This window comes from Gadus morhua, chromosome 15 (genome assembly GCF_902167405.1).
Source record: "Gadus morhua chromosome 15, gadMor3.0, whole genome shotgun sequence".
NCBI lineage: Eukaryota > Metazoa > Chordata > Actinopteri > Gadiformes > Gadidae > Gadus > Gadus morhua.
Window position 1 is genome coordinate 11546301 of NC_044062.1, and position 15339 is coordinate 11561639.

A 15339-nucleotide genomic window follows, 5' to 3' on the forward strand; every position below is an offset into this window, starting at 1 on the left:
CTCCTGACTGGCCCGCAGGGGGCGACATTGTTCAGCATTCGGCTCAACTTGGCATCGGGAAAGATGTTGTCCGTTGGTCTTTGCATAGCTAACACCCTAAAAGTTCATTGGAGTTTAAGAGAATTAGCTTTTTCTTTAGAGTAGTCATTTGTGGTTTAAAGTATGCTTTTATACAATATTAATTTAACAGGCCGCAGTATGTCAGGCTGCGACACTGCTTGTCAGACGTGGTGACAAGCAACAACGGCACACCCCAGGGAACTGTACTTTCACCGTTTTTGTTCTCCCTCTACAACTCCCGAACATGCTACCTGCAGAAGTTCTCTGATGACTCCTCCATTGTTGGATGCATCACAGACAAAAGGGAGGAGGAGTACAGGGAACTAGTTGAGAACTTTGTGGGATGGTGTGACGGGAATCACCTTCAGCTCAACACCGGGAAAACCAAGGAGCTGGTGGTGGACTTCCGCCGCAGAAAGAGCACCCTCAGTTTCCATAAACGGGGAGGAGGTGGAGATGGTGGACACCTACAAGTTCCTTGGGGTGCATCTGAAGAATAAACTGGACTGGTCAGACAACACTGAGGCCCTCTACAGGAAGGGACAGAGTAGGCTGTTCTTCCTTAGGAGGCTCAGGTCTTTCAATGTGTGCACTAGGCTACTACGGATGTTCTACCAGTCTGTGGTAACCAGTGCCACCTTCTTTGCTGTAGTGTGCTGGGGAGGAGGCATCAGGAGCGGAGGTGCCAGCAAGCTGAATAAGCTGGTGAGGAAGGCGAGCTCTGTGGTGGGGATGAAGCAGGACTGTTTGGAGGCTGTGACGGAGAGGAGGATGAGGGGAAAGCTGCAGGCGATCATGGACAATCCCTCTCACCCTCTCTACGCCGAGGTGAGGCAACTCAGGAGCACATTCAGCCACGTGCCTCAAAGCGCTTTGGGGGGCTCTTTCATCCCATCAGCTATCAGACTTTATAACACCTCAACCCCCCGCTCCCCGTCTCCAAAGCCCCAACAACTCCTTTTTTCCCGACCTGATTAAGGACTAAACCCCACACCTAAGGACTGATCTTGTTATGTTTTTTGTTTCTTTTGTTTTTATAATAGTTTATACTATCTACAGTCTTTGAATGGGCCCAGGACAATTATACAAATTCATTGGTAGCACATTAAAATATGGGTGCATAATTCCCCCATACATTAACATTAGGGCAATAATAAGCATTAACTAACAATTTACTAGCAGTTAATTAACAGATAATTAATGTTAATGTTTACTAATGCCGTTCATGTCTACTAACCCTAACCCACACAGTATGACTCCCAACTGGAATGCATACTAATAGTTCCCAACAGTTGGCCTATTGGAAATCCAATCATACCAATCTTTTTTAATTTATTGTCAAAAACTGGTAAATATTCATGGATTGATTCTTGAAAAGTTTCCACGATTAATATCAATGGTTACCTGTCATTCAGCAGGCTTAGCCGTGACCTTACGACCCGATGATTTACCGACACGGCCGCCTGTCACAACGGACTCCCAATCTGAACTTGATCAGTGGTGTTTACATGTGTAGCTTGTTGTTGATAAGACTGTTGTCTTTTAAAGGCTAAGCAAATATATGTTTGTGATAGCCAGATGCAATATTGAATCATGACTATCCAAGCCTCCCAACCAGACTACTGAGTAATCAAGGGGAGGATAGATCTCGGATAGCTGTGGAACCTCTGTACCTTGATCTCTGTGGTCTGACCCACTCATCCCATTTCTACCCAGACCTGTCGGGGTCAGGTGCAACATCAGGGTGCATCACTGTTACGCAGTATGGTTAAAATTTGACAGGCATTTTGCAATCATGTGACTTTCTCAAAGCCACTTTTCTGACCTATTTTCCACGCCAGTATTTAAGTTGGCAGTGTAAACTGGACACAGATGCTTGCGAATGTACACACATGTACAAATACACAAAACACACACTCACACAATGTTAATTTCACAATATAAAGTTAATGTGTACATTGACCATCCAAGGGTGGATGAGGTGCTGGCGGTTCACGGGCTGTACATGTGGAGCGAGCCTCTCTGTGTTTTCACTTCTTCTCACATCCTCTGACCCGACCCCTCTGGGCGCTGTGTTAGAAACCTCTAAGCCACAAATCCTATTAGTCAGAGAATCGCTGGAGCATTAAAAAGCAGCGGTGCTGCTGTCCCTATGTCTTTACGGATTGTGTCATCATCTGCACCGATTACGTTTGACCCCTGCGTCTGCCACGTGCGATTTAGTATGTGATTATAAGTTCCACTTCTGGAAAATCCTAGCACTAGTGTTAGGATTATTATTTGGAAATGCATCTTTTCTACATCTATCAGTATCCTATAAACAGATGTATGTATCCCCTCAATGTCTCCCTAACACATACCCATGCTCTCTCTCCCTATCTGTCTGTGTGTGTGTGTCTCTCTCTCTCTCTCTCTCTCTCTCTCTCTCTCTCTCTCTCTCCCTCTGCATCGCTCTCTCTCTCTCGCTCTCCCTCTCTCCCTCTCTCTCTCTCTCACTCTCTCGCTCTCTCTCTCTCTATCCCTCTCCCTGCCTCTCTCCCTCTCTCCCTCCCTGTGTCTCTCTCTCTCTGTGTCTCTGTGTGTGTGTGTGTGTGTGTGTGTGTGTGTGTGTGTGTGTGTGTGTGTGTGTGTGTGTGTGTGTGTGTGTGTGTGTGTGTGTGTGTGTCTCTCTCTCTCTCTCTCTCTCTCTCTCTCTCTCTCTCTCTCTCTCTCTCTCTCTCTCTCTCTCTCTCTCTCTCTCTCTCTCTCTCTCTCCCGGCGTCACCTATGTCTCTCTGCCACCTTAGGCTCATGCCTTGCTAACGAACTCGACTTGGCAAGGCTGACAATCCCACCCTGACCCGGGGGCTTTAAATAGCGGGGGAGACGGAAGTTCATCCCCTCAGTCAGAGGTCAGGTCACCCACTAGGTGGGAGAAAGGGGAGGGTGGGGGGTGTGGGAAAAGGGTGTTCCCCGGCTGACAGTCCTGGGATGTGTGTGTGTATGTGTGTGTGTGTGTGTGTGTGTGTGTGTGTGTGTGTGTGTGTGTGTGTGTGTGTGTGTGTGTGTGTGTGTGTGTGTGTGTGTGTGTGTGTGTCTGTGTGTGTGTATGTGTGTGTGTGTGTGTGTGTGTGTTTGTGTGTGTCTGTGTGTGTGTATGTGTGTGACTGCGCGTGTTATAGAGGCGAGTATTTATAATGTTCTGCCTGATGTTTTATTGATGTTATTTTCCGCTCTCTTACGAGTAAGATAAGATAAGTGATCTGATTAGTTATCTCACAAGACTGTGCCACGTTGAAATTTCTGCATTTCCTCACAACCTCGCATGTTTCAAAATAACAGATAGACCTCATCATAAAATGTGTGAATGTAACACTCATTGTTCTCGATTGGACCAAAAGATAAATAGGTTCAGGTTTCAGAGTTGGACTATGTTCACAGGCAAATTCAGAGATCCACCAACCAAGTCTATGTACTGATGCCAACCAGGGAGAGAATGTTCAGAGAGCTCATAAAACATTGTGTCTCATTTGATAAGAGCATGTGAATGCTACATTTACAGAGGGAACACAGTTGAGTTGCGTACGGGAAAGGAGGAGCCGTTTTATCAATCCTTACGAATGAACAGTAGGTGTAGTGACTGCCAAGTTATGAGGGCATATAAGTCTATGTAGAAGGAGGGGTTATAAAGTAATTAAAGGATTTACCTATGGGGAATAAAATGTATGGGGGGGATTCACTCACTATAAATGCACTTTAGGTAGTACCATCCATCTTCCTAGAGCATTGTAGTTTATGTTAAAATAGTTATCCATTTAGAAGTTCATCCTTTTTGGGATATTTTTACATAATGTACCAGTCCAGTGTGAACCATTCCATGTCTCTGGGCCCCCTTCACCAATTTCTTGGCATGGGGTTGTGCTTTGTATAATGGCCGTCTGTTGATGAGAGGAAGGCCACAGCAATCTGAGCTAATCCACGTTAATGTTATGGAGGAACGGGCTAACTCCCCATAGGGCGTGAAGTGAGGCAGTGGTTGTGTAACACCGCACCACCATGCTAATGGAGAAAATCAGGGAGACAGTGAGAGAAACAAGCAACCAAAGATTAGAGCATTGTGTTTGTGTGGAAGTCTCATACTGTACATTTATTGGAGTGTTGTGTGACAATATTATATACACAGGCACAATATTCTCGCAATCTTTCGAAGCTTTTGCCCACCTGAAAAGTACTGTGACAAAGTTAGCATTGTTATTAAATGATGGAGCTCTGTAATGTATGGCTGATTTCAGGTTATTTAGTCTGACACTCAGTAACACTAAATAGTTCACAGAGTGACCTTCAGAAGCAATGCATATCCTCATGTCCTCTCATACAAAAAAGAACAGAGGTTAGTTTCAATATTTAACCATGCATAATATTCCATTAGTTTATTCCCTATACCATTAATAATTTACAAAAGCAGTTTGGCTGGCCAAGTAGTTTGTGTGTGTGTGTGTGTGTGTGTGTGTGTGTGTGTGTGTGTGTGTGTGTGTGTGTGTGTGTGTGTGTGTGTGTGTGTGTGTGTGTGTGTGTGTGTGTGTGTGTGTGTGTGTATGTTGTATTGAGGACCTGAGATCAACATGTGTGTGTGTGTGTGTGTGTGTGTGTGTGTGTGTGTGTGTGTGTGTGTCTGTGTGTGTGTGTGTGTGTGTGTGTGTGTGTGTGTGTGTGTGTGTGTGTTTGTGTGTGTGTGTGCGTGTGTGTGTTTGTGTGTGTGTGTGTGTGTGTGTGTCTGTGTGTGTGTGTGTATGTATGTTGTATTGAGGACCAGAGATCAACATGTGTGTGTGTGTGTGTGTGTGTGTGTGTGTGTGTGTGTGTGTGTGTGTGTGTGTGTGTGTGTGTGTGTGTGTGTGTGTGTGTGTGTGTGTGTATGTTGTATGTTGTATTGAGGACCAGAGATCAATGTGTGTGTGTGTGTGTGTGTGTGTGTGTGTGTGTGTGTGTGTGTGTGTGTGTGCATGTGTGTGTGTATGTATGTTGTATTGAGGACCAGAGATCAGTGTGTGTGTGTGTGTGTGTGTGTGTGTGTGTGTGTGTGTGTGTGTGTGTGTGTGTGTGTGTGTGTGTGTGTGTGTGTATGTTGTATTGAGGACCAGAGATCAATGTGTGTGTGTGTGTGTGTGTGTGTGTGTGTGTGTGTGTGTGTGTGTGTGTGTGTGTGTGTGTGTGTGTGTGTGTGTGTGTGTGTGTGTGTGTGTGTGTGTGTGTGTGTGTGTGTGTGTGTGTGTGTGTGTGTGTGTGTTGCATTGAGGACCAGAGATCAACATGTGTGCATGGGGGCTCCCCTGGGGAGTGGCTCCCTATGGCCGTGTAATGAAGAGCTGACAGGGAGCCACAGGGGAAGGCGCTGGTATGCTAGCCTCCTTTGTCACCCCCACCCCGGGGTTGTGGAGCTGCATGCCAGACCCCCCCGCCCTCCGGATCCCCAGGAAGGGGAGGAGGTGTGCTTATCATCATTATTTGGTAAATAAGATGTCAACAAGGAGTTTCCTTGACACTTTCAGCGAGAAAAAAAAAAGGGGGAAGAGAAAGGTGCAGAAATGAGCCGCCCCCATGCACCCCATCACCAGCACCAGCACCCCCTCACCGCAACCCCCTCCCCCCCACCACCGTCTCAATGGATCCCTAATCTCCTCTTTCATGTCCAATCACGCCTGGAGTGTCCAGGCTTCAGCTGCCATGTGCTACTGTGCCTCACCGCTCCCGGGTGTAGGGGGGTTCTCACTCGCAGGTGGGGTGAGTGTCCTGGCACGCATTTGTTTATAAAACCTACTTGTTTTGGGCACAATACTTGAACTAACTTCTTTTGAGGGAACAGTGTGAATCCGTGCAAAGCCTTTTCCCAAAGTCCTTTATGAGGCGACGGCTCCATTGAGGAGGGGGGGGACGCGGGATTACCTTCCCCTCGACAGCGGTGTGTTTCCGAGAGAGCTGATTAGCTCAGCAGTCATTGTTAAATCGAGCAAAGGCAGGCCCTAGAGGAGTGAAAAGACCCAAATAGGTGGGCCCGGGACATAAAACAGCAGTAGGAAGCCACAGCATAGGCCACCTCAAAGTTTTCCCAACATTTCTGCCTCTCCCCCCACCTCCTCGTCCTCCACCAGCACCCACCCCTCCATTCCTGAGGAAGGATGGCATGAAAAAGGAGATTAGCATACAAAATCAGAGGCGGGGTGATTATATGCTTTTTTAAGGGCCAACTGTCTTCCTCCTCAGCACCTACCACCAACACCGCCACCAGCACCAGCCCCCCCCTCTCCCCCCCCCCTTCCTTTCCCTGTCTGGACAAAGTTAATTAAACTAGTATTAAACAGTAAAGAAACCTCAAGTGTTAGGGGGCTCTTTGAGGATTACCACGTCGCCGGAGAGAAAGGGAGGTATTTGTAGAGGCGAAATTGAGAAAGAGGCTGGATGGAAGAAAGAGAGTGATGCAAAGTTTTCTCTTCTTGTTGCCTCGCCCTGCGGGGTATCAATGTGAGAACTAAAGGGTTTTTAATGCCCACTGCCATGCAGACCATTACACAGTGCTGCTGCTGCTGCCGCCGCTGGGCATATCGCTCCATACTTATTAGCCGGACAATAATGAGTTGGATTCAAGGGCTGTGTAGACATGTTTTTTTTTCTTTCTTGTCTTTAATTAAAGGTTAAATGATTTGACAGACAGAGTAATTACGTTTTTTTTATTATTTTTTAAAAGTTTTGAATGGAAAACATGCCACCAGAGGTAACTACGAATAAAGAAAAAAAAACTAGGAAATGCTGTGCAATAAATTAATAATGTACAGTACAAAGTGCTTCATTTTTTTACATTTTACAGATAAATACACGACAGGGCAGAAAAGGACGGCTGTGTTAAAGATGAAGATCTAAGCGGTATATGGAGTGGAGGGTTAGACTTCATTCGGTGACCCGCCTCGACGGAGAATGTTATATAAATCAATTGTTTTGATCATTTCTCAAAGCCTTTGTGTTTTGTGTATGAGAATAAATAAAGTGGTGCTGAGAATTTTTCCTATTTGGATAAAAACTCTTTACATTTCTCTGCCTGATGTCTTCTCAAAAACATTATTCTAAAAAGTACAAAAATATACATTTATAAATTTATATCCCAAAAAATATCCCTACGAATCTATAAAGGTTCTCCCTTCTCGTCTTCCCGCGGCGTTTCAAAAATCACCTCCTTCCCGCCTTTCGCCATTCATACAAAGGCGTCCCCATTGAAGGGGACAAACTGCTAAAAAGTGGTCTTTAAACACATCAAAAACAAAACATTTTCTAAAACCTGTTGACCCTGGGCGGTGCCGTCTTCTAACCATGCCAGCGAGGGACGGAGCCATCCGTCCCGGAGGGGGAGACCATCTTTTAGTGCTTCTTCCTCATCCGGAGGTTCTTCCTGCGGCTGGCGGGGCTCTCGTTGCCCCTGGCCCTCTGCACCTGCACGGCCGCTGCCGCCACGCCTTTCCTCACGCAAAAGTACTTGGTCACCGTCTTCCTGCACTGCTCACACTTGACTGCGCAGCACCAGTGGAACTTGCAGTTACAACTGGACACAAGCTCTGCCCTGCGCTCCTCCACCGCCAGGCCGCAGTCCCCGCACAGCCTCCGACAGCTCCTTTTCTCCCACTTGGTCAGGTTCTTGCCCTTGCGCACGCACTCGCGGCCTTCCATGCCGGGCAGGCCCAGCGTACGGTTCTCCAGGCAGTAGTCCGGGGAGTCCTCCAGGTGGACCAGCTCCTTGCGGGAGATGGCGTTGAATGTCTCGCTGATGGCCCCGCGGCTGGCGGCGCTGTTGCCGGCTCCCTTGAGGAGGTCCACCTTCAGCGCCCGCTGGTACTTGTCCTTCAGGTAGTTCCCCACCTCCCGGAACTCGGGCAACTGCAGCCAGCAGGTTTGAGTGGTGCAGCTGCCCGACACCCCGTGGCACTTGCAGGTGCGCTGCATGGTGCCCTTGACCGCCTGGGGAAAGAGAGGGCAAAGGGAGACTGGTCAATTTTCTTTCTACGCCCTATGGGAAACATCAATCATTAGGATACCTAGTATTTTTGCCTGGCATTTTGCACATGCTTTTTTCCATTAATTAGTAGGGTGGGAGTTAAGGGATCTTGCGCAAGGATGTCTAGACTGCAGGCATCAGGGTTCGAACCCAGTAACCTTTTGGCTTGGAGTGGAACAGCGTAACCCCTCCACCCATTAAACGTCAAATTAAATTGCAGTTTGTGTGGATAGATCCTCAACTCCTCTATTCAATTCTTGCCATTGAGTGTAGTTGTTTGCCAACATCTTTGGATATTTTGTACTTTTTCTAGGTACCTTGCTGTGCCATTTGAGTGGGTGTTTGTATGTGTCTGTGTTTGCGTCTGAGTGAGTGTGCACCATCATTGTCGATTGATTGATGTGTTGTCAAATTAACTGATTCCTTCTGAAGATCCTGCATTTTAAGGGAAAGAATGGGAACACTCAAAGAAGAAGCGATAAGTTCAAGGTGTTTTGTCAGCCATTGTTATGGTTCCCCAGTGTCTCCTGACTTTACCCCGGCGTGAAAACAGCTGTGGCCTGAAAAGGGAACATTTCTCTCCAGGGGCGAGGGGTGACCTTGCCTCCAAGACGAGAGGTTGAATCAAAGTTTCACATCAAGCCTGCATTGTCCCCCAGAAGAAACGGGGAGTATTTATTTAACGCGTTCATTATCGGCCCGTTGTCTGCCGGTGGAAGACCCGAGCGAAGAGCCCCATTGACTAATTGCGGTGAAAAAGAAGTTTTCTTCTCTTTCTATCCCCATTTCTATCCTGCTACAATTGATGCTCCAGGTGCTTGCGTGGATCCTCCAGCCCCACAGGAGGTGGGCGCCGGCAGGGGTAAACAAAGACCACTTCAGCCGCATGCCGGTGGTCCCCTTCAGAGTCCTTCGGGGGCCCGACAAAGACCCGGTGGTAAATGTGGGATCCGTATTGCAAGAATAAAACTAAACACTTATTTTAGAGAAAGAAGCAGGGGCAGCATAATACTGAGCACTGTGAAATGTCGGGCACCCCGGGTGCTCTAATTAAGCGTGCACCAGTGATCCCGAGATTCTTGAGGTTTGGGTGTTGTCATAAAGGGCATTCAGCGGCGATAAATAGGCCCTTCTGGTACAGCGAGCACACTGCTGTTATTATTGGGGGGACAAGTGCCACCTCACTTATCGGGGGGGGTGAAAGGGATGCATGGGTGGCACACTCGGCAGTGATTTTGAGCAGGACATTTTTTATTCAAAAGACACTTTACACGTTGCTGTGTGCCCACCGGTGGGGGGTGTGTGGAGAAGGGGTTGTCTGGCACGTTGAATGTAAGACGTCTTACTCTTGGACGCTAACACGCTGATTTTCACACCACATAGATACACAACCATACTATAGATATAAATATAGATGTATATAAATACTTCTATATATATCTATAGATATATCTATAGAGATACCAACCTTATATATGCAATCCACAGTTAAATTGACACATTTGTAAAAGAGCGTGACCAAATGGTTTGTTTTATTGACGATGGAACATGTGGGTTACCTTGCGACCGGCCTCATTGTTGTGGAGGTTCATGGCGGCTCGCGCGTCCTGTCCGGTCTCCAACGCGTCCACAAACTGCTTGGAAATGGCCTCGCCAAAGCCAACGTTGTCACTGCACCCTCCCCATAGCCACCCATGACCACCTGGGAAATGGGGGGGGGGGGGGGGGTTATTAAGCAGATTCACATCACACCACGGGAAGATCCCTCTGACGTGAGGACCCTTGTGTTCCCTTCGCTTGGTTTCTGTCCGTGGTTTTGGTGGTTTTGGCAGACTTTTGGCCAAATGTTAAGGTTCTCATTGAATTAGGCCCTGTGAAGCTGTTGGAGACACTATGTGCGATTATGCGGTTTGAGTCCTTTTTAGAGTTAGCATAATTCTCTCCTACCTCGTTGTCCATTCCGGGTGTCGTCACAGCCACAGTTGTCGAAGTCGCCCAAACTGCAGTTCCTGGTAAGTGTGTACATGACCCCCGCAGAGCTGATGGCATGGACAAACGCCGTCTCCCGATTGGCTAGTGGAAGGAGAGCGAGAGAGAGACACTTGTTTATTATCATTTCCGCCTTAAGTTAGTGGTGGGGGATCCGGTACGTCCCTTATAAAGTGACCTGTGGATTTGTGGAAAGAACACTTCTACTATCAAGGAAAGAGATCAGGAAACAGCAGATCAAGTTTCTGACTTTCATTTAGAACTTTTACAAAGTTATACAAAAGTCACGCTTGTCTGGAGAACACTTTCTCCAGCTCCAGGCCAACTGTTTTATATTCTCACTTCTGTGATTCCTCCCATAAGCTCCAAGGCAGGGGTGTTATCAGATAATGCCCATACATGGCTTCAACACATTGTTATTCTGGGATTGGTTCCATGTATCATCATCTAACTTATCAATGTCCTTGTCTGGACTGCACTTCTCACCGGGGTAATCTGTCCCTGAACAAACCGTAGGGATGCTTTGTCTATCTGAATCTGTCTGGGTGATAGTACTTGGTGTCAATTTGGTCCCCAGGCCTGAATATTAGTACACACCAGTGGCACAGAACGATGACCTTTTCTCAGCGGCAGGAGTCTCTTCAGAAGACTCTGTGTTTTTCCATGCTTATGTCATTCATGTAGCATTTAAGGCAGGATATTGATATTAATCCTTCTAAGGGTATAGTAAACGTATCCCACAGTAGCTGTGTACATGTTCATCAATGCCATGCTGTGTTAAAGTGATCAGTTCAATTAATCAGTTCAAGTCAGATGGACGTTCTGGTGAGCTTCTCATTGCTCCTCAGGAAGTGCAGAGAGAACATTGAATGACATGGAGAACATCTCCCATTTCAACCACATGATTTTAGCTTATGTCACAATTCCTCGTAACCTGGTCTTTCAAACATAACTTTGACCTTTCAGCTTTCTTCCAAGCTAGTTTGTATAATCCATATATCAACTACTCTTTCAAACCTTTTTCTTTGTTTGTGTTTTACAAACCTCCATCTACAATAAAACACATTTTCCCAGTAACTGTTAAGCATATTCTGAAGCTTCTAGATATTATCGTACATCGAGTTAAACATTGCTTTTATTTATGTGTTTTATTTCAGATTCAGAGACTAATATAAATCTCAAAGTATCGCCATAACCCGATTTATTGAGATGGAAAAAATCTAGCAAAACCCATTTGTTGCAAGCAACCCACCTGACACGTAAAAATACACGTGTGATTCATCCAACTACCTTCCCATTTATATCCATGTACATTTGCGTAAAGTCGTCAGACCCCTTCCGCGATCCGAGGCCTTAACAACACATCTATGCGGGGGTGAGATCCCATGCTGGTGGGTCTATTTGGGTGATGGAGGGGTGGTTGGAGTGGGAACATACCGCTGCGTAGGCTGCTGTGCGTGGACAACTGCAGGGCTCTCTCAGGGCAGTTCCAGCGATCCCAGGCAAACTGGTACTTGCATTCCTCGATCCCATTCTGGGCCCCTGCTGCCACGCTGCTGGAGTAGATGAGGTAGGCCTGGGGGGATGGGGGGATTGGGGGTAGGGTTAATAAGGAGACAAACCCAGGAGTCACTGTTTCTTATTTTCTTCTTCTTCTCTACGGTTTCAATTTAATGATTGTTTTTTCTTAATATTATTTCTGTATTTCAAATTATTATTTTTTGTCCCCAATAAGGATGGTGTGAGCCCTTATTGTCTGGTCCTCTTACTTGTATCTCACATAGTTCTTATGTTCTTATTGCATATTGGTTATTGTCTCCTGTTTTTTTGGTGTGTTTCATATTGTTCAACACATCCTGCTTTGAATGGTGGAAAAAAGAACGAGTTTGACGAAGCAGCACAAGAAACAACCCCACTGCAGCGCTCAGGGCAATGAACCCAGAAATAGAGAGATGGAAACCCGCTTTGTTCCTACAAAGTCCCTTCAAACCAGCTCTCGCTCATTGTCTCTCTCTCTCTCTCTCTCTCTCTCTCTCTCTCTCTCTCTCTCTCCATCCTCTCTCTCTCCCTCTTTACTTTCGATGTTGTAGACTCGTGCAGAGTCATACAAATATGAAAAATGAATACTAGAGAGAGAGAGAGAAAGAGAGAGAGAGATAGATTGAGAGAGAGAGACAGAGAGAGAGAGAGAGAGAGAGAGAGAGAGAGAGAGAGAGAGAGAGAGAGAGAGAGAGAGAGAGAGAGAGAGAGAGAGAGAGAGAGAGAGAGAGAGAGATTGAGAGAGTGAGAGAGAGAGAGAGAGAGAGAGAGAGAGAGAGAGAGAGAGAGAGAGAGAGAGAGAGAGAGAGAGAGAGAGAGAGAGAGAGAGAGAGTGAGAGAGAGAGAGAGAGAGAGAGATTGAGAGAGTGAGAGAGAGAGAGAGAGAGAGAGAGAGAGAGATTGAGAGAGTGAGAGAGAGAGAGAGAGAGAGAGAGAGAGAGAGAGAGTGAGAGAGAGAGACCCCCTTCTTTCACAGCAGTCCGCTCTAGTAGTAGCTCTCTAATGATGACCACCCACTTTAGCCATACACCCCCCAGCCCTCCCTCCCCCCCACGCCATGCCTTCCAAGAGAGGTCAAGTGTATGACGGGGGTCACCGTAAGAAATGCCAAAGGGTCAGGAATATCATTGATACATCACTGCTGGATCATTTACCCTATCCATGCGTGGAGTCGTGGACCGGAATTCAGCCTTCCCACGGCCATATTTACGACCACTATTTTTGTATTATTTTGTATGTTTTAAAATACATGCGATTAAGGAGCAGGTAGGCAGTGAAGGCCTCTTGCGTCTCAAGGAAGCCACCTAGGACCTTTGGGCTCTGGAGTCAAACACCCTGGCCGCCACTGCTCTGTCTCAGACATAAGGGACGCGCCTCTCTCGCACAGGAATTAAGACTACTGGAGTAATAGAGTAGCTAGAAGCAAACACATCTTTAGGGATGTTTTTGCTTTGTTTCTCTTAAGGGTGGGGATAAGAGATAAGAGATCAAAAGAATGTTGGCTTACCTTGGGTCCAGTCATCAGGAAATTATTCACTGACCTGGAATGGAAGACAGCTTATTAACTGTGGGAAGCGACGTGTTCATTCACTACAGAGGAATTTCTCTGGTCTCCGCTTACATCTCTCATTAGTGCACTTAACATGTTAAATCACGTCCAGAGTGATGACCGCAACACAGCACTAAACTGTGCAATACATTCCTAATCAATTTAATGCTTGTTAATTTGTGTTTAATTGGCATGCACTTTTCACACTTTTTTTCAATTCAAACATGTTGACAATTTATCAGTTTCCTTTTTTTTTATGGAGGCATAGAATACAAGGAAATAATCAAATTATCTGTTATAGGCCTCGCCAGATATCTGAACAAAGACTAAAGTGAAAGGGTCATCAATAATAAATCTATACTAATGAATATTTTTATTTCTATTTCCTTTTTGATTAAATTTCTCTCCCATGGATTTAGTTCCAGTTTCATCTTAAAAGGAAAAAAATTGTGATCACCTCAATTAAAGAAAAGTAGGCTATAACAAAGTTGTATCCATTGTTATGTTTGCAAATAAGGAAAATAAGAAAAAATAATAATAATTAATGTAAATGATACCTATTTGGATGTATTTTCTCATTTATAGAATGTAATATATAGGCTGTGAACGATATATACAGCTATATATTGTCGGGGACAATATATATATTTTGCTAGTGTATGATTTGGCCTTGCGTGAGAAAATCTCACCGTCCCCATCACCACCACCATCACCATCACCACCACCGCCACCACTAGCCTCATTGTATATTGCATGAAATAAAAGTTGAATAAATATTACTCACCAGCAACAGTAAGATCTCATGTGGGTCAATAGAACAAAAACGCAATAGAAGCCTTTTAAATGCATGAACATCCTGACAGGCGCGCGGGAGAACTCCTAAAGTCTATGCGATCTGGTGGCTAAGTAAGAGGATACAGAGCTCGCGCATAGAACCTCAGTTCGTCCTACCAAGGGTCTCGTGCGGTGCGAGGTTTGAGGGGGTTTGAGGGGGTCTGTGAAATGGAGCCACTCTCGTCCCAACAAGAGATTATCAGCTTAATTAAAGATTTTCCCCTTCTTACGCTCTCGACCAATCAGAACATTTTGCTACAAGGAGAGAATGAAATGATCAAAAGGGCACCCCTGGGCCTCGGGCCGTCCAATAGCCTGCTCTCTCCCCTTGGCGAGGAAGAGCAAAAGAAGAAGACGTTTTAATCCTTTACCAAACTGTAACACTGATCTCTTGCATATCGGGCTCTCCAACGTTTATTTAAGACATCTGTACGCCGTGTTAAAAGACGTCTTACCTGATCGACGAGGATTAGTTGAAGATGGCGAAGAGGTATTTGGATTGAAAGAGATAGCTCTGTTTGCTAAAAGAGGAAATGAAACGTGGCGGAATAAGGTGTGATTAAATCATGTGTATCATGGAGCACTGGAGCATTCTGGCTAATTTGGCAACGAAACGGATAACACATACGGGCCTATCTGTTATACTGTTCTGGTGTCCAAACAGAACATTACAACATATAGGCAAGTAGCCGATATCATTTTTGTTAATTTTTCTCTTGCTTTAATTTTGCCATTTATGGTTAGAGCAACGTAGCCCATTTAGGCCTACAGCTTAATTGTCTTATGTATATAATGTGGGATTGGACAAGGCAGTGTATGTTTTTTTAGTAGCCAGTTGCAATTTAAGATTATTTCAGAATGTCTCTTTCAGGTATTGTTCATTTTAGATGTATTTTATATTTAATTAACGTACATTTAATTTAAAGTTAAATACCCATCCTGCAATGAGTATTAACTCCTTTCAATTGTCTGTTTTCTTACTTGTTTTTTTGGGTTGTTTTCTAATTCGATGTGGTTCTAATGATAATTCTTACATCTGTCATACGCCTAGTGGGAACCACTGTACATGCTCAGCTCATTCTGAGACAAATGTGTTTCATATCCCAAACGTTTGATGATGTGTCCATTGATAGCATACACAGCGATCACCCATCCCCTCATCGGAAATATAAAGGCGAGATCCGCGGATTAAAGGCCGGATCAGATCTATATTTGCATGGCTAATCCAGACGGTCCCTACCTAACGTAACGTAAAGGGGTTATTCCCGAGACACTCCGTCTGACCTAAGGTCTCTCTCCCTGGTATTTGCGGATCTTTTTGTGTGCAAATTAGGATTAGAGAAAGGTGATT

General features: G+C 45.5%; 1 protein-coding gene across 1 annotated transcript; it reads right to left on the reverse strand.

Moving 5' to 3' along the window:
- Nucleotides 1-6808: 6808 nt before the first annotated feature.
- On the reverse strand, nt 6809-14226 carry wnt8b (wingless-type MMTV integration site family, member 8b). The gene is made up of 6 exons (XM_030378925.1): nt 13939-14226; nt 13113-13146; nt 11504-11642; nt 10025-10150; nt 9637-9779; nt 6809-8040 (listed from the first exon to the last, which is right to left on the reverse strand). The coding sequence occupies exons 1-6, from the start codon at nt 14007-14009 to the stop codon at nt 7447-7449; spliced, it is 1107 nt and encodes a 368-aa protein (XP_030234785.1). The 5' UTR covers nt 14010-14226; the 3' UTR covers nt 6809-7446.
- Nucleotides 14227-15339: the final 1113 nt, after the last annotated feature.

What these genes read in the sequence shown, in the direction of transcription:
- wnt8b (XM_030378925.1), bottom strand. Translation starts at nt 14,009, where the DNA reads ATGTTCATGCATTTAAAAGGCTTCTATTGCGTTTTTGTTCTATTGACC. An exon ending in GCACAGCAGCCTACGCAGCG is followed by an intron (nt 10,151 to 11,503) that starts GTATGTTCCCAC and finishes TCCTTCCACTAG; the next exon opens with CCAATCGGGAGACGGCGTTT. An exon ending in ACAATGAGGCCGGTCGCAAG is followed by an intron (nt 8,041 to 9,636) that starts GTAACCCACATG and finishes CTCTTTCCCCAG; the next exon opens with GCGGTCAAGGGCACCATGCA.